A 23,284-nucleotide genomic window follows, 5' to 3' on the forward strand; every position below is an offset into this window, starting at 1 on the left:
ATAACACCCCAATAAAGCCCTATAGACCCTATAACACCCTATAGAGATCTATAACACCCTACAAGGCTCTATAACATCCCATAGAACCTCTTCAACACCCTATAGAACCTTGTGAGGCACCACAGGACTCACAACACCCCATAGGACCCCTCATGACACCCAATAACCCCCCATAACCACCAATAACTCAAATAATCCCCAGTAACGCCATAACACCCCAATAATCCCCAAGAACCCCCATAACACCCCAATAACCCCCATAGACCCCTATAACACCCTATAGAGCCCTATAACACTCTATAGAAGCCTTTGGCACCCCATAGAACCTCCCAACGCCCCATAGAACCTTGTGAAACTCTATAGGATTCACAACACCCAACAACCCCCAATAACCCCATAGACCCCTTCTAACACCCCACAGACCCCCCATAGCCCCCCATAGACCCCCCTGTAACCCCCCATAGACCCTCTGTGCCACTCCATAGACCCCCCATAACCCCCCATACACCCCTCGTACTACCCCATAACCCCCCGTACCACCCCATAGACCCCCCCGTAACCCCCCATAGACCCCCTGTAGCCCCCCACAGACCCCCCTGTAACCCCCCACAGACCCCCATAACCCCCCACAGACCCCCCGTACCACCCCATAGACCCCCCATAATCCCCCACAGACCCCCCCGTAACCCCCCATAGACCCCCCGTAACCCCCCCATAGACCCCCCATGCCACCTCATAGACCCCCCGTAACCCCCCCATAGACCCTCCGAAACCCCCCATAGACCCCCCGTAACCCCCCCATAGACCCCCCGTAACTCCCCCATAGACGCCCTATAATGCCCCATACCACCCCATAGATGTCTCATAACTCCCCATAGACCCCTCGTAACCTCCCATAGACCCCCCGTAACCCCCCCATAGACCCCCCATAACCCCCCCATAGACCCCCCGTACCACCCCATAGACCCCCATAGACTCCGCGTGCCACCCCATAGACCACCCCATAAGTCCCCATAGCCCCCCATAGACACCCCGTAACCCTCCATAGACCCCCCGTAAACCCCCATATACTCCCCAGTACCCCCATAGACCCCACATAACCCCCATAGACCCCCCATTGACCCCTCATAGCCCCCATAGACCCCCATACTACCCCATAGACCCCCCTGTAGCCCCCCATAGACCCCCGTACCACCCCACAGACCCCCCGTAACTCCCCATAGCCCCCCATAGACACGCCGTAATCCCCCACAGACCCCCCGTAACCCCCCATAGACCCCCTGAAACCCCCCATAGACCCCCGTAACCTCCCATAGACCCCCCCATACCACCTCATAGACCCCCCGTAACCCCCCATACCACCCCATAGACCCCCTGTAACCCCCCATAGACCCCCGTAACCCCCATATACCCCCCATAGCCCCCCATAGACCCCCCGTAACCCCCACAGACCTCCTGTAACCCCCCATAGACCCCCCGTAACTCCCCATAGCCCCCCATAGACACCTTGTAACCCCCCATAGACCCCTCTGTAGCCCCCCATAGACCCCCTGTAGCCCCCCCATAGATCCCCCGTAACCCCCCAGTACCCCCCATAGACCCCACATAACCCCCCATAGACCCCTCATAGCCCCCCCATACCACCCCATAGACCCCCCGTAGCCCCCCATAGACCCCCCGTACCACCCCACAGACCCCCCCATAAGTCCCCATAGCCCCCCATAGACACCCCGTAACCCTCCATAGACCCCCGTAACCCCCCATAGCCCCCCCAGTACCCCCCATAGACCCCACATAACCCCCCATAGACCCCCCATAGATCCCACATAACCCCCCATAGACCCCCATAGACCCCTCATAACCCCCATAGACCCCCCATACCACCCCATAGACCCCCCACAGACCCCCCGTAGCCCCCCTATACCCCCATAGCGTACCGTGCCGTCCATGACGGCGCTGACGGCGGCGCAGGCCGCCCCGGCCGCCAGGCGGGCGCAGTCGAAGGAGCGCGGGCACAGGAAGAGCGAGTTGTAGCGCTGGGCCAGCGCGCGCAGCTCCCGCGGCCGCAGCCACCGCGACCGCCGCAGCGCCGCGATGTGCGCCGGCCTGCGCACCCCGAAAACGACACCCCCGCGTCACAGAGCGGGAGCCACCGGGACCCCGAAACGAGGTACCCTGCGCTCCTCTCGATGCTTCAACCCCATGTTCCTCCCCCGCCCCGTTTCGTAATGGTGCGGCCCAATGTGTCCCCTAGTTCTCAATGGTTCACCCCAATGTCCCCCTCCCCAGTTCGCAATGGTTCATCCCAAAGTCCCCTCCCCGGTTCTAAATGGTTCACCCCAGTGTGCCCCCTCAGTTCTCAATGGTTCACCCCAATGTCCCCCCAGTTAGCAATGGTTCATCCCAATGTCCCCCCCCCCCCGGTTCTAAATGGTTCACCCCAATGTTCCCCCCCACCCAGTTCTCAATGGTTCATCCCAAAGTCCCCCCCTCGGTTCTAAATGGTTCACCCCAATGTTCCCCCACCCATTTATCAATGGTTCATCCCAAAGTCCCCCCCGGTTCTAAATGGTTCACCCCAGTGTCCCCCCCTAGTTCGCAATGGTTTACGCCAATGTCCCCCCCCAGTTCTCAATGGTTCACCCCAATGTCCCCCCAGTTCGCAATGGTTTACGCCAATGTCCCCCCCCCAGTTCTCAATGGTTCACCCCAATGTCCCCCCAGTTCGCAATGGTTTACGCCAATGTCCCCCCACCAAGTTCTCAATGGTTCACCCCAACGTCCTCCCTCAGTTGGCTAATGGAACCATGATGGCGCCCTAGCAACCAATATGTCTCCCTAGCAACCAAGATGGTGCCCTAGCAACCAAGATGGCGCCCTAGCAACCAATTAGACCACCCAGCAACCAAGATGGTGCCCTAGCAACCAAGATGGCGGCCTGGCAACCAAGATGGTGCCATGGCAACCAAGATGGTGCCCTGGCAACCAATATGTCTCCCTAGCAACTGAAGCGGAGCCCTGGCAACCAATTAGACTACCCAGCAACCAAGATGGCGGCCTGGCAACCATCTTGGTGACCTAGCAACCAAGATGGTGGTCTGGCAACCATGATGGCGCCCTAGCAACCAAGATGGCGCCCTAGCAACCAATTAGACCACCCAGCAACCAAGATGGTGGCCTGGCAACCAAGATGGCGACCTGGCAACCAAGATGGTGCCGTAGCAACCAAGATGGCAGCCTGGCAACCAAGATGGTGCCCTAGGACCCAAGATGGCGGCCTGGCAACCAAGATGGCGCCCTAGGACCCAAGATGGTGCCCTAGCAACCAAGATGGCGGCCTGGCAACCAAGATGGTGCCGTAGCAACCAAGATGGTGGCCTGGCAACCAAGATGGTGCCCTAGCAACCAAGATAGCAGCCTGGCAACCAAGATGGCAGCCTAGCAACAAAGATGGTGCCCTAGTACCCAAGATGGCGCCCTAGCAACCAATTAGACCACCCAGCAACCAAGATGGTGCCCTAGCAACCAAGATGGCGACCTGGCAACCAAGATGGCGGCCTGGCAACCAAGATGGTGCCCTAGCAACCAAGATGGCGCCCTAGCAACCAAGATGGTGCCCTAGCAACCAAGATAGTGCACTAGCAACCAATTAGACCACCCAGCAACCAAGATGGCGCCCTAGGACCCAAGATGGTGCCCTGGCAACCAATATGTCTCCCTAGCAACTGAAGCAGAGCCCTGGCAACCAATTAGACCACCCAGCAACCAAGATGGCGGCCTGGCAACCAAGATGGCGGCCTGGCAACCATGGCGGCCGCGTCCCCGCGCCCCCCGCGAGTCTCACGTGTGGCAGGCGCGCAGCTCGGCCGCGCCGGCGTGTCGGGCGCGCAGGCGCAGGCAGCGCTGGGCCAGCCCCAGCTCCTCCAGCCGCTCCACGATCCTGCGCACGCGCTGCGGCCGCTCGGGGTGCTGGCTGAACCCCAAAACACACGTGAACCCCAAAACACACACGTGAACCCCACAATACATGTGGCAACCCCACAATACACGTGGCAACCCCACAATAAACAACACAAGGGGGATGGGGACCCAGGCGTCCGGGGAGCCAAAGCATCAGGGGGAGCCTCAGGGGACCCCAAACCTTAGAGGACCCCCCAGAATCCCTCAGGGGACTCTCAGGGGACCCCAAACTTCATGGGGACCCCCCAAACCCTCAGGGGACTCTTAGGGGACCCCAAACCTTAGAGGATCCCCCAAAATCCCTCAAGGGACTCTCAGGGAACCCCAAACTTTCAGGGGACCCCCCCAAACCCTCATGGGACCCCAAACCTTTAGGGGACCCCCCAAAATCCCTCAAGGGACTCTCAGGGAACCCCAAACTTTCAGGGGATCCCTCCAAACCCTCATGGGACCCCAAACCTTTAGGGGACCCCCCAAACCCTCAAGGGACTCTCAGGGGATCCCAAACCTTAGAGGATCCCCCAAAATCCCTCAAGGGACTCTCAGGGAACCCCAAACTTTCAGGGGACCCCCCCAAACACTCATGGGACCCCAAACCTTTATGGGACCCCCCAAACCCTCAGGGGACTCTCAGGGGAGCCCAAACCTTAGAGGAACCCCCAGAATCCCTCAGGGTACCCTCAGGGCACATGAGGACCTCCCCAAACCCTCATGGGACCCCAAACCTTTAGGGGACCCCCAAAACCCTCAGAGGACTCTCAGGAGACCCCAAAATTTCAGAGGATCCCCCCAAACCCTCAGAGGACTCTCAGGGGACCCCAAACCTTAGAGGAACTCCCAAAATCCTTCAGGGAATCCCAAACTTTCAGGGGACACCCCCCCAAAATCCTCATGGGACCCCAAACCTTTAGGGGACCCCCCCAAAACCCTCAGGGAATCCCCGATTTCAGGGGACCCCCCTAAAACCCTCATGAGACCCCAAAGCCTTAGGGGACCCCCCCCCAAACCCTCAGGGAAACCCCCGATTTCAGGAGATCTTCCCAAACCCTCAGGGGACCTCTAACTCTCAGGGGACCCCCCCAAAACCTTCAGGGAACCCCCGGTTTCAGGGGACCTCCCCTAACACTCATGGGACCCCAAAACCCTCAGGGGACTCTCAGGGGACCCCAAACTTCATGGGGACCTCCCAAACACTCACGGGACCCCAAAAGCCTCAGGGGACTCTCAGGGGACCCCAAACTTCATGGGGACCCTCCCCAACCCTCAGGGGACCCCAAATCCTCAGGGGACCCCCAAAATCCCTCAGGAAACTCTGAGGAACCCCCAAATTTTCAGGGGACCCCCCAAAGCTCTCAGGAGACCCTCAGGGGACCCCAAACCCTCCTGCCCCTCCCATTTTGGGTCCCCCGACCTGTCCAGGGGTTGACGTGCTCCTCCATCCTGGGGTCGTGCACCAGCGCGGTGCGGGCGGCCGAATGCGGCCATGACGGCTCCTCCTCCTCCTCCTCCTCATCCTCATCCTCATCCTCCGGGGGGTCCCCGGGGGCTCCTCGTCTTCCTCGGGGCCCCCCAAACCTTCCTCATCCTCCTCGTCCTCGTCTTCCTCCTCCTGGGGCTCTGGGGGAACAGGAGACCCGGGTTGGTCCAACATGGCGGCCGCGGCTATGGGGGGGGCCGGGGGGGTTTGGGGGGGTCTGGGAGCTGGGGGGGGACCCCAAAAGGAAGGGGGGACGTGCTGGGGGGGTCGAGGGTGAAATATGGCGGGAAATGCGTGGTAACCAAGATGGCGGCCTAGCAACCGAGATGGAGCCTTAGAAACCAAGATGGCGCCATGGCAACCAAGTTGGTGCCATGGCAACCAAGATGGCGCCCTAGCAACCAAGATGGCAGCCTAGCAACCAAGGTGAAGCCCTAGCAACCAAGATGGTGACCTGGCAACCAATTAGACCACCTGGCAACCAAGATGGAGCCCTGGCAACCAAGATGGCGCCCTAGCAACCAAGATGGTCACCTAGCAACCAAAATGGTGCCCTGGCAACCAAGATGGTCACCTGGCTACCAAGATGGCTGCCTGGCAACAGAGATGGCGCCCTAGCAACCAAGATGGCTGCCAGGAAACAAGATGGCGCCCTGGCAACCAATTACACTGCCCAGCAACCAAGATGGCGCCCTAGAAACCAAGATGGTCACCTAGCAACCAAAATGGTCACCTGGCAACCAAGATGGCTGCCTGGCAACAGGGATGGCGCCCTAGCAACCAAGATGGCTGCCAGGAAACAAGATGGCGCCCTAGCAACCATTAGATTGCCCAGCAACAAAGATGGCGCCCTAGAAACCAAGATGGCAGCCTAGCAACCAATTAGACCCCCCAGCAACCAAGATGGTGCCCTAGCAACCAAGATGACTCCCTAGCGACCAATTAGACCCCCCCAGCAACCAAGATGGCGCCCTAGCAACCGAGGCGGCGCCCTAGCAACGCGGCCTAGCGCCACCCCCGAAGCCTGTCCCCGATTCGCGGGTGTTTTTGGGGTGTCTCTGTGGGTTTTGGGGGTTCGGGGCTCACCGGCGCGGCGCAGGCAGCTCCAGAAGCGGCCGTAGGTGTTGAGGGCGCGGGACACGCTGGCCAGGCCGCTGCGGACGGACGGACAGACGGACACGGCGGTTCTTGGCGGGGGGGATGACACCCCCAAACCGCCATCGACCCCCCAGAACCTTCCTGAGCCCCCCAAATCACCCCCGGGCCCCCCAAATACTTCAGACCCCCCCATAGACCCCTATAGACCCCCATAGCCCCCTATAGACCCCCAAAACACCTCAAACCCCCTATAGCTCCCCATAGATCCCTATAGCTCCCCATAGATCCCTATAGCTCCCAATAGATCCCTATAGCCCCCCCAACACCTCAGACCCCCCTATAGGCCTCTATAGCCCCCCCAGCATCTCACACCCACTTATAGATCCCTATAGACACCCCAACACCTCAGACCCGCCCATAGACCCCTATAGCCCCCCAAATACCCCATACCCCCCATAGACCCCTATAGCCCCCCCAAAACACCTCAAATTCCCTCTAGCTCCCCATAGATCCCTATAGCCCCTCATATTCCCCATGTCCCTCCACAGACCCCTATAGTTCCTCCATGTCCCCCCATAGACCCCTATAGGCCCCACAACACCCCATAGACACCTATAGATCCCATGTCCCCCCATAGACCCCTAAATACCCCATACTCCCCCACAGACCCTTATAGACCCCCTATGTCCTCCCATAGACCCCTATAGCCCCCCCATAGACCCTCCCAACACCCCACAGCCCCCTATAGACCCCCCATAGACCCCTATAGCCCCCATACTGACCCTGGGCTGGGGGCGCAGGGCCCAGGGGGGTCCCCGTTGTCCCCCAACAGCGCCCGCAGGATGGCAACGACCCCCCCCTGCTCCGCCGGCCCCTATGGACACAACCTATGGGCTCTGTACATCCCACACACGGGCCCTATAGATCCCACACACCACCCACATGGCCCCTATAGATCCCCAAATGGCCCCTATAGATCCCACACGTGACCCCTATACATCCCACCCATGGCTCCTATAGATCCCACCCAGCCCCTATACATCCCCAACACGGGCCCTATAGATCCCACACACCACCCACATGGGCCCTATAGATGCCACACATGAAGCCTACAGATCCATACACCGCCCATATAGATCCACCCACGGCCCCTATAGATCGCACACACAGCCCCTATAGATCATGCAAATGTGACCTATACATCCCACAAACAACCCACTCGGCTCCTATAGGTGCCAGAAATGGCTCCTATAGGTCCTGTAAATGGTGCCTATACAGCCCATGAACGTCCCATACGGCCCCTATAAGTCCCACAAACAGCCCCTATAGATCCCACACACCACCCATGTGGCCCCTATAGATTCTGCAAATGTGCCCCATATGTCCCACAAGTGGCCCATACAGCTCCTATACATCCCACAAACAGCCCCTATACATCCCACAAACGGGGCCCGTATGTTGCCTATAGGTCCCAGAAATGGCCCCTATAGACCCCACACATCACCCACGTGGTCCTTATAGATCCTGCAAATGGCCCCTATACATCCCGCAAATGACCCACATGGTCCCTATAGGTCCCAGAAACGGCCCCTATACGTCCCGCAAACGGCCCGTGTGGCCCCTATAGGTTCCCCCATCGCGCTCCCCACACCCCATCAGATCCATAGGTGCCCATAGGTGGCTATAGGTGGCTATAGGTGGGTACCTGGAGCGCCAGCAGCAGCCGCCCCCCGGCCAGCGCCCCCAGCAGGCGCGTCAGCAGCCACAGCCCCTCGGGGGACGCCCCTATACATCCCTATAGGGGACAGGGGGACCTATAGCGCCGGGGAGCCCCTATGGACCCCCCAGCGACCTATAGACCCGGATATGGGGGGTTATGGGGTATATGAGGGTCAATGGAGGTCTATGGGCTTTATAGGGGTCTATAGGAGTCTATGGGCGTCTATAGGGGTCCACGGGGGTCTATAGGGGTCTACGAGGGTCTATAGAGGTCTATGGGGCTCTGTAGGCATCTACAGGGAGCTCTGGGGTCTACAGGGATCTATAGGGCCTATGGGGGTTTATGGTGTCTACAGGAGTCTATAGAGATCTATAGGGATCTATAGGGATCTAAGAAGGTCCATAGGATCTGTGTGGGTCTATGGCAGTCTAAACGCATCTATAGGGTCTACAGAGATCTATGGGATCTACAGGGGTCTATGGGAGTCTATAGGGGTCTACAGAAGTCTACAGAGCTCTATGGGAGTATACAAGTATCTATAGGGCTCTACCGGCATCTATAGGGGTCTTTGGGGTCCATAGGTGTCTATAGAGATCTATTGCAGTCTATAGGAGTCTATAGGCTCTATGGCGGTCCATAGGAGTCTATAGGATCCGTAGGTGTCTACAGGCATCTATAGGTATCTACAGGTGTCTATAGGGTCCCTAGGTATCTATAGGTGTCTATAGGATCCCTAGGTGTCTATAGGTCTCTACAGCTGTCTACAAGATCCACAGGTGTCTGTAAGCGTCTATAAAATCCGTAAGTGTCTATAGAGTACATAGGTATCTATAGGTGTTTACGGGTATCTACAGGATCTATAGAACCTATAGGGTCTATAGGTACCCGTGTGTCTCCTGGGCCGGTGTCGACGGTGACGAGAACGAGCTGGGGCTGGAACTGGGGATGGGACCAGAAACACCAAAAACACCCAAAATCACACCAAAAACACCCCCAAACACCAAAAAACACCCAAAAAACACCCCCAAACACCAAAAAACACCCAAAAAACACCCAAAAAACACCCCCAAAACACCCAGAAAACACCCCAAAAACCACCCAAAAAACACCCAAAAAAACACCCCAAAAAACACCCCCAAACACCCAAAAAACACCTCAAAAAACACCTCAAAAAACACCCCCAAAACACCCCAAAAAACACCCTCAAACACCCAAAAAACACCAAAAAAACACCCAAAAAACCACCCCAGAAACCACCCAAAAAACACCCCCAAACACCCAAAAAACCACCCCAAAAAACACCCCAAAAACACCTCAAAAAAACCAAACACCCCAAAAAACACCCCCAAACACCAAAAAAACACCCAAAAAACACCCAAAAAAACACCCCAAAAAACCACCCCAAAACCACCAAAAAAACCACCCCAAGAACCCCAAAACCACCCAAAACCCACCCTAAAACACCAAAAAAAAACACCCCAAAACCACCCCAAAAAACCCCAAAAACCACCCAAATCCCCCAAACCCTCAAAACCCCCCAAAACGCCCCAAATTGCCCCAAAACGCCCCAAATTGCCCCAAAGCGCCACCTGCAGGCCCAGGGGCAGCAGCAGCTGCAGAACCGCGGCCACCACGTCACCGTCGCTCCCCCCGCCCTATAGGGGACACAACGTATAGACCCTATAGAGCCCCAGAGCAATCCCGAGAGACCCCCAACCCCTATAGACACCCCAGTTCCTATACACCCCCCTATAGGCCCCCCAACCCCTATAGACACCCCTGAGACCCCCCAGCCCCTATAGACCCTCCAGTTCCTATAGGAACCTCTATAGCCCCCCAACCCCTATAGACCCCGTATACTCTCCATACATTCCCATACAGCCCCTATAACACCCTATAGAACCCCATAACCCCCTATGTAACATCTATGATGCCCTATAGATCCCCTCTAGTGCCGCATAGAGCCCCTACAATGCTCTACAGATCCCCTATAGTGCCCTATAGATTCCCTCTAGTGCCCCATAGAGCCCCTACAATGCCCTATAGACCCCCTATAACACCCCACACAAACCCTATAACGCTCCATATAGTCCCTATAATGCGCCATATGATCTTTATCATGCTCTATGTGACCTCTATAAAGTGCCACACGGCTCCTATAACGTTCTATAACGTCCATACAAAGCAGCACAGGATGTCTATAACACCGCATATAGCCCCTACAACGATCTATATACAGACCCCATATGGTGTCTATAATGCCCCACACGATTCTTACAATGCCCTGTATGACGCCTATAAGGCACCATATGGCTTCTATAACTCTCCATAAAGTCCCTATAATGCCCCATAAGGTGCCTTTAACACCCCATATAGTCCCTATAACGCTCTGTATGACCCCTATACTGCCCCATACGGTGTCTATACGCCCTCCCATAGGTACCCCTATGGAATCCATACCTCCTCCCAGGTCACGTGGACGCTCAAGGGCCGGGGTGGGTCGGGGGGGGCGGGGCCTCCGTGAACCCCGAAATACAGAACCCTATGGGAGAGAACCCAGTATAGACCAGTATAGACCAGTACAGACCAGTATGGACCAGTATGGACCAGTATAGACCAGTAACGTACCCGGGGTCGTCCTGGAAGAGCCGGGGGAGGGTCCAGCTGGGCTGGGAGCACCAGTCGACCAGGAGGACACTGGGGAGGGAACCCAGGCGTCCGGGAACCCCGAAAAGGGACCCAGGCGTCCGGGGACCCAGAAAAGGGACCCAGGTGTCCGGGGACCCTTGAAAAGGGACCCAGGCGTCCGGGGACCCAAGAAGGGACCCAGGCATCCGGGGACCCTTGAAAAGGGACCCAGGTGTCCGGGGACCTCAAAAAGGGACCCAAGCAAAAAGGGACCCAGGCGTCCGGGGACCCCCCAACAAAGGGACCCAGGCGTCCGGGAACCCCCCGAAAAGGGACCCAGGCGTCCGGGGGCCTCACCGCTGCCCCCCCGCCCGCGCCTCCTTTGCGGCGATGGCGACGTCGTCCAATCGGCCGCTGGCGCCGTCCGGCTCCTCCTGCTGCCCGGGGCGCCTATAGGGAACGTATAGACACCCCTATAGGTTCTATACCCCCCCAGGAATCCTATAGATCCTATAGCATCACCACAAGCCCTAGAGCAGCCCGGGGGTTCTATAGGACTCCACTGGGGCTGGCAGGGGGGCATCTATAGGGGCTCAGGGGGGTCTATAGGGGCTGGATTTATAGGGGATGGTGAGTATAGACAGGCTGTGTGTGGATCTATAGAGCCTAAAGATTAAACTATAGGAGCTGGGGGGGATTCTATAGACCCTGAGGGTGAATCTACAGGGGCTGGAGGGAGTTCTATAGACCCTGGGGGTGGATCCATAGGGGCTGAGAGAGGTTCTATAGACCCTGGGGTTGGATCTATAGGGGCTGGGGGGGGGGGTTCTATAGACCCTGGGGTTGGATCTATAGGGGCTGAGAGAGGTTCTATAGACCCTGGGGTTGGATCTATAGGGGCTGGAGGGGGGGTTCTATAGACCCTGGAGGTGAATCTATAGGGGCTGAGGGAGGTTCTATAGACCCTGGGGGTGAATCTATAGGGGCTGGGGGAGATTCTATATGGGCTGGGAGTGGATTTATAGAGGCTGGAGAAGCCTATAGGGGGTGGCCCTGGGGTTCTGTGGCTCTATAGGCCCCTGGGTGACGCGTACGGCCCCACGCCCCCCGCAGGGGGTCCCTATGGGCGCCATAGGTGGCGGTGGCGCCTATGGGCGCTATAGGTGCCGTACCGCAGCAGCGCCAGCCCGTTGCGCACGTCCCCGCTCAGCAGCTTCTGCAGCAGCGACAGCAGCGACCCCGCAGCGCGGCGGGAAACGCCCGCGGCCTGCGGACCCCGGCGTCCGGGAGGGACCCAGGCGTCCGGGGGACCCAGGCGTCCGGGAGGGACCCAGGCGTCCGGGAGAGGGGAGGGGGGGGAAGCAAAGTTCAGGGTTATGAGGGTAGGGGGGGACCCCAAGACTGGGGGGGGACCCAGGCGTCCCGGGGACCCAGGAGTTCAGGAGGGGACCCAGGAGTTCGGGAGGGACCCAGGAGTCCGGGAGGGACCCAGGAGTTCGGGAGGGGACCCAGGAGTTCGGGAGGGACCCAGGAGTTCGGGAGGGGACCCAGGAGTTCGGGAGGGACCCAGGCGTCCGGGGGACCCAAGTGTCTGGGAGGGACCCAGGCGTTCGGGAGAGGGGAAGGGGGGGGAAGCAAAGCTCAGGGTTATGGGGGTAGGGGGAGGACCCCAAGACTGGGGGGGGACCCAGGCATCCGGGAGGGACCCAGGCGTCCAGGAGGGACCCAGGAGTTCGGGAGGGACCCAGGCGTCCGGGAGAGGAGAGGCAGGGGGAAGCAAACTTCAGGGTTATGGGGGTAGGGGGGGGACCCCAAGAGTGGAGGGTGACCCAGGCATCCGGGGGACCCAGGAGTTCAGGAGAGGACCCAGGAGTTTGGGAGGGACCCAGGAGTTCGGGAGGGACCCAGGCGTCCAGGAGGGACCCCGGCATCCGGGGAACCCAGGAGTTCAGGAGGGACCCAGGCGTCCGGGGGACCCAGGTGTCTGGGAGGGACCCAGGAGTTCGGGAGGGGACCCAGGAGTTCGGGAGGGACCCAGGCGTCCGGGGGACCCAGGTGTCCGGGAGGGACCCAGGAGTTCGGGAGGGACCCAGGCGTCCGGGCACACTCACCGGGGGGAGGTTCGACTCCATCCGGGCCAAGTCGTCGGGGCTGTGGGGGGGACACCCCAAAAGTGACCCCAAAACCATTGGGAGGATCCCCCCAGGAACCCCCAAATCCCCCCCAAAACGCCCCCCCCCACCTGTGCACCAGCAGCAGCTCCTCATTGGTCGCCGGGCGGCACTGGGGGACAAGGGACAACGTGAGGGACCCAGGCGTCCGGGAGGGACCCAGGCGTCCGGGGGATCCCGGCATCCGGGAAGGACTCAGGCGTCCGGGAGGGACCCCAGTGTCCGGGAGGGACCCAGGAGTTCGGGAGGGACCCAGGAGTTCGGGAGGGACTCAGGCGTCCCGGAGGGGACCCAGGCGTCCGGGAGGGACCCAGGCGTCCGGGTGCTCACCTGCACGCGGACGCAGCGCTGGGCCAGTCCCAGTTGCTCCAGTTTCGCCCATGAGACCGAAAGCGGCTCCGGAGCTTCTGGGGGGCTGGGGAGAGGGGGAGAGTGAGGGGACCCAGGCGTCCAGGAGGGGACCCAGGCGTCCGGTGGGACCCAGGTGTCCGGGGAGAGCTGGGTGACCCCAGTATCCCAGTGCAAGGGGAAGCTGGGACCAGTATGGGGGGGATAATGGGCACTGGGGGGGTGCTGGGAAGGGGACCCAGGCGTCCAGGCGTTACCTCCCATCCCCCGACGCCGCGAATTCCTCATGGTAAACCAGCCCCGTCCCTGTGGGCGCCGCCGCCTCCGCACCCAGATCCTGCGGGGACCCAGGCGTCCGGGAGGGGACCCAGGCGTCCGGGAGGGCACCCAGGCGTCTGGGAATCCCCCCCTTGCCCAAGGGACCCAGGCGTCCGGGAATGGACCCAGGCATCCAGGAACCACACTCACCCCAGGGACCCAGGTGTCTGGAAGGGGACCCAGGCGTCCGGGACCCCCATCCAAAAAAGGACCCAGGCGTCCGGGACAGCCCCTCAACCCAAGACCCAGGTGTCTGGGAATGGACCCAGGAGTCCGGGAATAGACCCAGGAGTCCGGGAACCCCCCCACAAAAAGGGACCCAGGCATCCGGGACCCCCTGTCACCCCAGGGACCCAGGTGTCCAGGAATGAAATCAGACATCCAGGACCCCCCCAAAAAGGGACCCAGGCATCCGGGGCAGCCCCGCCTACCAGCCGCTGTAGCTCCGCCTCCAGTCCCTCCCTCCGGCTCCGCGCGCGGCCGCGGCGCTTCAGCTCCGGGAGCCCCGCCCCCCGCTGGGCGGGGACGCGACGCCCCGCCCTCCCCTGGGCGGAGCCAACGTCAGTCCGGCCCCCCAACAAACCACGTCCCCCATGAAAATCCCGCCCCTTCATAAATCCCGCCCCTTTGTGAACCCCGCCCCCTTCCCGAGCCCCGCCCCTTCGCGAACCCGCCCCTTCGGGAACTCCGCCCCTTTGCAAACCCCGCCCCTTTGCAAACCCCGCCCCTTTACAAACCTCGCCCCTTCGCAATCCCCGCCCCTTTGCAAACCCCGCCCCTTCGTGAACCCCGCCCCTTCGCAAACCCCGCCCCTTTACAAACCTCGCCCCTTCACAATCCCCGCCCCTTTGTGAACCCCGCCCCTTCGCGAACCCCGCCCCTTCGCAAACTCCGCCCCTTCGCGAACCCCGCCCCTTTGCAAACCCCGCCCCTTTGCAAACCCCGCCCTTTTGCAAACCCCGCCCCTTCGCAAACCCCGCCCCTTTGCGAACCCCGCCCCTTTGCAAACCCCGCCCCTTGGCGAACCACGCCCCTTGGCGAACCACGCCCCTTCGCGAACCGGGCCCCTTTGCGAACCCCGCCCCTTTGTGAACCCCGCCCCTTTGCGAACCCCGCCCCTTTGCGAACCCCGCCCCTTTGCGAACCACGCCCCTTTGCAAACCCCGCCCACCCGCGGTCCCCCGCGCGCACTCACCAATCCCCACGCCCCGCCCACCAGCTCCGCCCACTCAGGCCCCGCCCACCCGCCTTGGCCCCGCCCCTTCTCACCATCCGCAGCCGGGGGGGCGCCGCAGAGGGGGGGGCCTGGGGGGAGGAACGGGGTCAGGGGAGACGGGAGGTCAATGGGGGACAACGAGGGGAGCAGGGGGGCCAATGGGGGCCAATGGGGGTCAATGGGGGTCAATGGGGGACAACGGGGAGAGTGGGGGGGTCAATGGGGGTCAATGGGGGCCAATGGGGGACAACAGGGGGAGGAGGGGGGTCAATGGGGGCCAATGGGGGTCAATGGGGGCCAATGGGGGACAACAGGGGGAGCAGGGGGGTCAATGGGGGCCAATGGGGGTCAATGGGGGACAACGGGGGGAGCGGGGGGGCCAATGGGGGTCAATGGGGGCCAATGGGGATCAATGGGGGTCAGTGGGGATCAATGGGGATCAATGGGGGTCAATGGGGGCAGCGGGGGGGCCAATGGGGGTCAATGGGGGCCAATGGGGATCAATGGGGGTCAATGGGGATCAATGGGGATCAATGGGGATCAATGGGGGCAGCGGGACGAACCGGAGCGGCCGCGCTCACCTGGAGCCCCGAGCGGCGCTGACGGCGGGCGCGCCGTGATGACGTCAGCAAAGGGGAGGGGCGCCGGCACAGCCCGGCCTTCGTGGGCGTGGCTTGTGCTGCGGGGCGTGGTTTGGGGGAATTGCCGTACGGCGCTGCCATGTTGAATGTGCCCAGACGGGCGCCGCCATGTTGGGTGTGGCCGCTGCGCGCCGCCATCTTGGCGCCAACTATTGTGTTAGTGGGGGGGGGGGGGAGCGCTATTTTGTGGTGGAATTTTGGGGTCTGCCCTCCCCCACAGACCTTCTGGGCGGGGACACACGAGCCCCCGGAGACCCCCCCCATTTCCCACTGAAATAACGAGGCCTGAGCGCACCTTTTTGTTTTTAAAAACAAACTGTAATACGGAACCAAACCCCCCCCCATCCAGCCCCTTAGATCTGGGGGTTGAGACCTGGGGGGGCGGCAGCAGAGGGGGCAGCGTATCCACCCCCGGGTCCCCCCAAAAAGGCTCCGGTGTTGGGGAAGGGCAGGAGGTGCCCGGAGAGGACGAGGGGTCCGAGGGCGTAAAGAGCAGCCGGATCCTCGGGGGGGGCTTGTGGGGGCACTGGGGGGGGTGGGGGGGGGCCCCCCATGGTCTCCGTGACCCCCCCGGGACCGGGGCCGCCCCCCCCCGCCCGCCGTTTCTTGCCCTTGGCCGTGACCTTGCGGTTGCGGGTCTGGATCCCGTCCTTGCGCATGGTCAGGGGTCGGTTCACCTGGAGGGAAAAGAGGGGGGGACCCAGGCGTTCGGGGGGGAACCCAGGCATCCGGGACCCCTCCACAGTGACCCTGCTCCTCCTCAGACCCCCAAACCTCAGGGGGTCCCTAAAATTCCTTCCCCTGTAAAGATGCCCCATGGTTGAGGGATCTCAGGGATTTGGAGGGGACCCAGGCGTTCGGGAGGGACCCAGGCGTCCGGGAGGAACCCAGGCGTTCGTGAGAGGGGAGGGGGAACCAATATTGGGGGTAGGAACCAAAGTTCCGGGTCATGGGGGCTGGGGGGAGCTGGTAAAGCGCGGTGCACCGAGGCAAACGGTGCACCGGAAATGAGTCCCTACCGAGGCAACAAGGGGAAGGCGGAAGTGGGACAGCACAGCGGCAAGTAGAGACCGGAAGTGCGCTCTACCGAGGCACACGGGCACCGGAAATCAGTTGTACCGAGGCAAATGGGCGGGTTTGGGGTGGAAAAAGGGGGTTTTGGGGGTGGAAAAGCGGGTTTTTGGGGTGAAAAAGCGGGTTTTCGGGTGTCTCACGCGGTGCAGTTTGTAGTAGAGGCCGCAGGCGTTGCAGACGGGGTCCCCGCGGGGGCTGCGGCGCCACAGGGTCGTGGTGCTGGTCTGGCAGTTGCTGCAGACGGTGCCGGCGCGTTTGCTCACCAGCTGCAAACGGGGTGAAAAACACGGATTTTCGGCAAATCTGGGGGTTTGGGGGTTTCTTGGGGTCTCCCCGGGGGATTTTGGGGGTGAATCGTGGGGATTCTGGGACTCACCAGGCGCTTCTTGGGGTGGATTTGGGCTATTTTGTGTTGGATTTGGGTTGGATTTGGGATGGATTTGGGGCAGTTTGTATGTCCGGGTGATTTTTGGGGTGAATCACGGGGATTTGGGGGCTCAGCAGGGTCAGATTTGGGTTATTTGGGGCTGGTTTGGGTTGGGTTTGGTTTGGATTTGGGATGGATTTGGGTTGGATTTGGGATGGATTTGGGTTGGATTTGGGATGGATTTGGGCTGATTTAGGGCATATTTGGGGGGGTATTTTGGGTGGGATTTGGGGGGTTTTGGGGTCCATTTGAGCCATTTTCGCGAGGTTTTTGGGGGGTTTGCGTGTTGCGTGTGCCCGGGTGGGTTTTGGGGTGAATCACAGGGATTTTGGGGCTCAGCAGGGTCACATTTAGGTTATTTTGGGCTGGTTTGGGTTGGGTTTGGTTTGGATTTGGGATGGATTTGGAGGGGGGTTTGGGTTGGATTTGGGGGGTTTTTGGGCAGTTTGTATGTCTGGGTGATTTTTGGGGTGAATCACGGGGATTTCAGGGCTCAGCAGGGTCAGATTTGGGTTATTTTGGGCTGGTTTGGGTTGGGTTTGGTTTGGATTTGGGTTGGATTTGGGATGGATTTGGGATGGATTTGGGCTGGTTTAGGGCAGATTTGGGGGGTGTTTTGGGTTGGATTTGGGGGGTTTTGGGGCAGTTTGTATGTCTGGGTGATTTTGGGGGTGAATCACGGGGATTTCAGGGCTCAGCAGGATCAGATTTGGGTTATTTTGGGCTGGTTTGGGTTGGATTTGGGTTGGATTTGGGATGGATTTGGGTTGGATTTGGGATGGATTTGGGCTGGTTTAGGGCAGATTTGGGGGGTGTTTTGGGTTGGATTTGGGAGGTTTTGGGGCAGTTTGTATGTCCGGGTGATTTTGGGGGTGAATCACGGGGATTTGGGGGCTCAGCAGGGTCAGATTTGGGTTATTTTGGGCTGGTTTGGGTTGGGTTTGGTTTGGATTTGGGATGGATTTGGTTTGGATTTGGGATGGATTTGAGATGGATTTGAGATGGATTTGGGATGGATTTGGGATGGATTTGGGATGGATTTGGGATGGATTTGGTTTGGATTTGGGCTGATTTAGGGCAGATTTGGGGGGGTATTTTGGGTTGGATTTGGGGGGTTTTGGGGTCGTTTAGAGCGATTTTCGTGGGCTTTTTTGGGGGGTTCTCATGTTGCGTGTGCCCGAGTGGGTTTTGGGGTGAATGGTGGGGATTTTGGGGCTCAGCAGGGTCAGATTTGGGTTATTTTGGGCTGGTTTAGGTTGGATTTGGTTTGGATTTGGGTTGGATTTGGGATGGATTTGGGTTGGATTTGGGCTGGTTTAGGGCAGATTTGGGGGGTGTTTTGGGTTGGATTTTGGGGGGTTTTGGGGCAGTGTGTGTGTCCGGGTGATTTTTAGGGTGAATCACGGGGATTTTGGGGCTCAGCAGGGTCAGATTTGGGTTATTTTGGGCTGGTTTGGGTTGGGTTTGGTTTGGATTTGGGATGGATTTGGGTTGGATTTGGGATGGATTTGGGTTGGATTTGGGATGGATTTGGGCTGATTTAGGGCATATTTGGGGGGGTATTTTGAGTTCGATTTGGGGGGTTTTGGGGTCCATTTGAGCCATTTTCGCGGGGTTTTTTGGGGGTTTGCGTGTTGCGTGTGCCTGGATGGGTTTTGGGGTGAATCACAGGGATTTTGGGGCTCAGCAGGGTCAGATTTGGGCTATTTCGGGCTGGTTTGGGTTGGGTTTGGTTTGGATTTGGGATGGATTTGGGTTGGATTTGGGATGGATTTGGTTTGGATTTGGGATGGATTTGGGATGGATTTGGGATGGTTTAGGGCAGATCTGGGGGGTGTTTTGGGTTGGATTTGGGGGGTTTTGGGGCAGTTTGTATGTCTGGGTGATTTTTGGGGTGAATCACGGGGATTTCAGGGCTCAGTAGGATCAGATTTGGGTTATTTTGGGCTGGTTTGGGTTGGATTTGGGTTGGATTTGGGATGGATTTGGGTTGGATTTGGGTTGGATTTGGGCTGGTTTAGGGCAGATTTGGGGGGTGTTTTGGGTTGGATTTGGGAGGTTTTGGGGCAGTTTGTATGTCCGGGTGATTTTGGGGGTGAATCACGGGGATTTGGGGGCTCAGCAGGGTCAGATTTGGGTTATTTTGGGCTGGTTTGGGTTGGGTTTGGTTTGGATTTGGGATGGATTTGGGTTGGATTTGGGATGGATTTGGGTTGGATTTGAGATGGATTTGAGATGGATTTGAGATGGATTTGAGATGGATTTGGGATGGATTTGGGATGGATTTGGGCTGTTCTAGGGCATATTTGGGGGGGTATTTTGGGGTGGATTTGGGGTGTTTTCGGGTCGATTTGAGCGATTTTCGCGGGGTTTTTTGGGGGGTTCTCGTGTTGCGTGTGCCCGGGAGGCTTTTGGGGTGAATGGTGGGGATTTTGGGGCTCACCAGGCGCTTCTTGGGGCGGATGAGGGGCCGGTTGTGGCCGTTGAGCCGGTGGTAGAGCCCGCAGGCGTTGCACAGGTAGTGGCCGGTGCCGTCGCGGCGCCACAGCGGCGTCGCCGTCGCCCCGCAGTTCACGCACTCCCGCGCCTCTGCCGGTACGGACCAGTATGGACCAGTCAGGACCAGTATGGACCAGTCAGGACCAGTATAGACCAGCATTGACCAGTCAGGACTGGTACACACCACTACAAACTGGTATGGATTGGTACAAACCAGTATGGATCAATACGGACTGGTACAGACCAGGACCAATAGAGAACAGTACAAACCAGTAAGAACCAGTACAGACCGGTAAAAACCAGTCTGGACCAGTAAGGATGAATATAAACCAGGACAGACCAGTAAAGATCAATACCGAGCAATACCAACTGGTACGGACCAGTAAGGACCAGTATGGATCAATACCAACCAATACCAACCAGTACAGAGAGCAGGACCAGTATGGACCAGTACAGATGAACACAAACCAGTACAGACTGGTACCGACCAGTACAAACCAGTACGGACCAGAACAGACCAATACCGAACAATACTGACCAGCATAGACCAGTACAGAATAGTATAAACCACTATGGACCAGTACAAAATAGCACAAGCCACTATGAACCAGTACAGACCAATATGGACCATTACCGAGCAGTAAGGGCCAGTACAAGCCAGTAAAGACCAGTATGGACCAGTAAAAACCAGTACGGACTAGTACAAACCAGTACAGATCAATACGGATACAGAGCAGTATAAGATTGCCCCTCCCAGTCTCTCCTAGTTCATCCCAGTGTCCCCCAGTGCTCCCCAGTTCATCCCAGTGTACTCCAGTTCCCTCCCAGTTCATCCAGTTCCACCCAGTACCCCCAGACCCCAAATAACCCCCTGGAACCCTCAAATCCCCCCCAGTCCATCCCAGTTCCCCCCCAGTCCCTCCCAGTATCTCCCAGTCCATCCCAGTCCATCCCAGTCCGTCCCAGTCCCCCCAGTCTCTTCCAGTATCTCCCAGTGTCCCCATTCCGCTCACCGCAGGGTGGGGGCGGGGCGGTCGGGGTGCCCCCCAGGGTGGGGGAGGGGCAGGCGCGGGGCTGCAGAAGCTCCAGGAAGCGGGGGGGGTCCGGGGGGGTCGGGGCCCAGGGGGGACCCCCCCATGGACCCCAACAGACCCCCCCCCTCTGGCCAGGGCACCAGGGACACGCGGCCTGTGGACACACGGACATGTCAGGGGACCAGGGGACAGTGGGGGGACATGGGGACAATGGGGACAATGGGGGGACATGGGGATAATGGGGGGACATAGGGACAATGGGGACAATGGGGGGGCATGGGGGCAATGCGGGGACAATGGGGACCTGGGGGACAGATGGACACAGGTCAGGGGGACAATGGGGACAAGGGGGATATGGGGGGATGTGGGGGGGACAGATGGACAGAGGCAAGGGGGGGCTATGGGGACAATGGGGGACAATGGGGTGACAGACGGACATGAGACGGGGGGGATGGGGGAACAATGGGGACGTGGGGGGATATTGGGGACAATGGGGGGGACAGATGGGCAGATGTGAGGGGGGACAATGGGGATATGGGGGGACAGGGGGGACAACGGGGATATGGGGGGACATGGGGACAATGGGGATATGGGGGGACATTGGGGACAAAGGGGGGGTATTGGGGGGACAAAGGGGGGATATTGGGGGGGACAATGGGGGGACATGGCAGGGAGAACAATGGGGGGACATGGCAGGGAGAACATGGGGAACAAGGCGGGGACAATAGGGGCCATGGGGACAATGGGGGGACATGGCGGGGGGGTCATAGGGACAAATGGGGGACATAGGGGGATATTGGGGACAATGGGGGGATATGGGGGTACCTGTGGGGGGGAGGGGCCCCAGCAGCCCCCCCGGCTCCAGCCCCTCGGGCCCCCCCAGGCCCAGGAACGGCGGCGGCTCCTCGGGGAATGGGGGGGGGAGGGGGGGCCCCGTCCGGCCCCCCCAGCGCCACAAACTCCATCCCGGACGCCTGGGTCCCCTCCCGGACGCCTGGGTTCCCCCCGGATGCCTGGGTCCACTCCCGGACGCCTGGGTCCCAGTGGGGGTGGCAGCAACGGTGGAGCCTGTGGAGGGTAAAGAGGCCCCCATCAAAATAAGCACCCGGACGCCTGGGTCCACTGTCTGGGGAGTGGGGGGCGTCCCAGATGCCTGAGTCCCTCCCGGACGCCTGGGTCCCCTAAGTGGGGGGTTGTCCCCATTTTTTTTGGGGGGGGGGGGGTGGGGGGGGGTGTTGTCACTGACCTGGAGCCGTCGTGTCACCACAGGACGGACGGACGGACGTGGGGGAGGGGCTGGCCCCGCCCTTGGCGTGGGGAGGGGCACTAGGACCCCACCCCCCTCGTTAAATTAAGGGGGGGGCACCTGGGTCCCTCCCCGGACGCCTGGGTCCCCACCCGGACGCCTGGGTCCCTGTTGCGGAACAAGGGGGTAAATTGAGGGGGGAGGGGGGGGTGCATCAACACCCGGACGCCTGGGTCCCTTTTTGGGGGGTCTGGTGTCACCCGAACGCCTGGGTCCCCTATTTATGGGTGAGCACCCGGATTCCTGGGTCCCCCTCCTGGACGCCTGGGTCCCTCCCGGACGCCTGGGTCCCCAGTGCGGGGGGGAAGGTTGGTAACGGCCCCCAGGGCTGCTGGGCACTGATAACGCTTATCAGATCCCAGCGGTTGCGTTTGGGGGGGGCCAAGGCGTGGCCGGGGGACCCAGGCGTCCGGGAGGGACCCAGGCGTCCGGGGCCCCACCCCCCCCCCCCCGAACCGTCACCCTTATCTGCCCCAACCAGAGTGGGGGGGGGGATCCCCCCGGTACTTATGTAGGTCCTACAGAAACACAGGCACCCGCACCCCAAATTCGAGGCGTTTCAGCCCAAAATTTGGGGGTTTAGACCCAAAATTGAGGATTTATGGCCCAAAATTCACTTTTTTTGCACCAAAATGGAACATTCCAGCCCCAAAATTTGGGATTTTCAGCCCAAAATTGACACTTTTTGGCACCAAATTGGAGATTTCCAGCCTCAAATTTGGGATTTTCAGCCCAAAATTGACGTTTTTTGGCACCAAATTTGGGCTGTTTTGGTAAAAAACCACTTATGTCGGTACTAAAATTGACATCTCCAGACCCAAATTCCCCTTTTTTAAGAGCAAAATTGAGTTGGAAACCCCCAAATTGGGCTTTTTATCCCCAAATGTACAGATTTCAACAAAAACCGTAATTTTCTGCGTTCATATTGTTCATTTTCAGCCCAAATTTGGGGGTTTTTTGAGCTTTTTACCCTGAAATTGCGTTTTTCACCCCAAAGCTACAAACTTTCTGCCCCAAATTCCAAATGTTTGATCCCAAATTCTCATTTTCAAACCCAAAATCCTGCTTTTTCACCCCAAAACCGCAGGGGGCGCCGCTCTCACCTGCCATTTTTGCCCAAAATCGGCGTTTTCGGCCCTAAAATTCACGTCTTCGTTCCCAAAACTGGTGTTTTCACCCCCAAAATCGTAGGGTTTTGCCCCAAACGCAGCGTTTCCGTCTTCAAAAATGTGAATTTTCACCGTTTCTGATGTTTTCGAGGTCGTTTCGCTCCTTGGGGGTGGGGGGTGGAGGGGACCCAGGCATCCGGGTGCCCCCCCCCTCATTCCGCAGAGGGGACCCAGGCGTCCGGGGGACCCAGGCGTCCG

At 59.4% G+C, this 23,284-nt stretch overlaps 1 protein-coding gene across 7 annotated transcripts in view; it reads right to left on the reverse strand.

Moving 5' to 3' along the window:
* Nucleotides 1-23,210, reverse strand: part of LOC308052290 (uncharacterized protein) — a 27,206-nt gene extending 3,996 nt beyond the window's left edge. The window contains exons 1-25 of one of the 7 annotated variants that reach the window (XM_080364376.1): nt 23,021-23,210; nt 21,858-22,025; nt 21,437-21,679; nt 20,591-20,765; nt 19,522-19,667; nt 16,792-16,917; nt 15,518-16,254; nt 14,990-15,025; nt 14,152-14,265; nt 13,660-13,739; nt 13,385-13,469; nt 13,126-13,166; nt 12,995-13,034; nt 12,056-12,150; nt 11,241-11,333; nt 10,884-10,952; nt 10,716-10,797; nt 9,845-9,910; nt 9,141-9,194; nt 8,241-8,330; nt 7,318-7,409; nt 6,524-6,591; nt 5,372-5,577; nt 3,845-3,973; nt 1,938-2,106 (exon numbers count right to left, since the gene is read on the reverse strand). In XM_080364376.1, the coding sequence (XP_080220502.1) occupies nt 1,938-2,106; nt 3,845-3,973; nt 5,372-5,577; nt 6,524-6,591; nt 7,318-7,409; nt 8,241-8,330; nt 9,141-9,194; nt 9,845-9,910; nt 10,716-10,797; nt 10,884-10,952; nt 11,241-11,333; nt 12,056-12,150; nt 12,995-13,034; nt 13,126-13,166; nt 13,385-13,469; nt 13,660-13,739; nt 14,152-14,265; nt 14,990-15,025; nt 15,518-16,254; nt 16,792-16,917; nt 19,522-19,667; nt 20,591-20,715 (2,743 nt within the window). In that variant the 5' untranslated portion in view covers nt 20,716-20,765; nt 21,437-21,679; nt 21,858-22,025; nt 23,021-23,210. Of the gene's footprint in view, nt 1-1,937; nt 2,107-3,844; nt 3,974-5,371; nt 5,578-6,523; nt 6,592-7,317; nt 7,410-8,240; nt 8,331-9,140; nt 9,195-9,844; nt 9,911-10,715; nt 10,798-10,883; nt 10,953-11,240; nt 11,334-12,055; nt 12,151-12,994; nt 13,035-13,125; nt 13,167-13,384; nt 13,470-13,659; nt 13,740-14,151; nt 14,266-14,989; nt 15,026-15,517; nt 16,255-16,791; nt 16,918-19,521; nt 19,668-20,590; nt 20,766-21,436; nt 21,680-21,857; nt 22,226-23,020 lie in introns of those variants that run through there. The other 6 variants (XM_080364378.1, XM_080364377.1, XM_080364380.1 and 3 more) reach the window with 6 other exon arrangements.
* Between the last annotated feature and the right edge of the window lie 74 nt (nt 23,211-23,284).

The sequence above is a fragment of the Nesoenas mayeri genome (assembly GCF_963082525.1).
Source record: "Nesoenas mayeri genome assembly, contig: SCAFFOLD_112, whole genome shotgun sequence".
Classification (NCBI taxonomy): Eukaryota; Metazoa; Chordata; class Aves; order Columbiformes; family Columbidae; genus Nesoenas; species Nesoenas mayeri.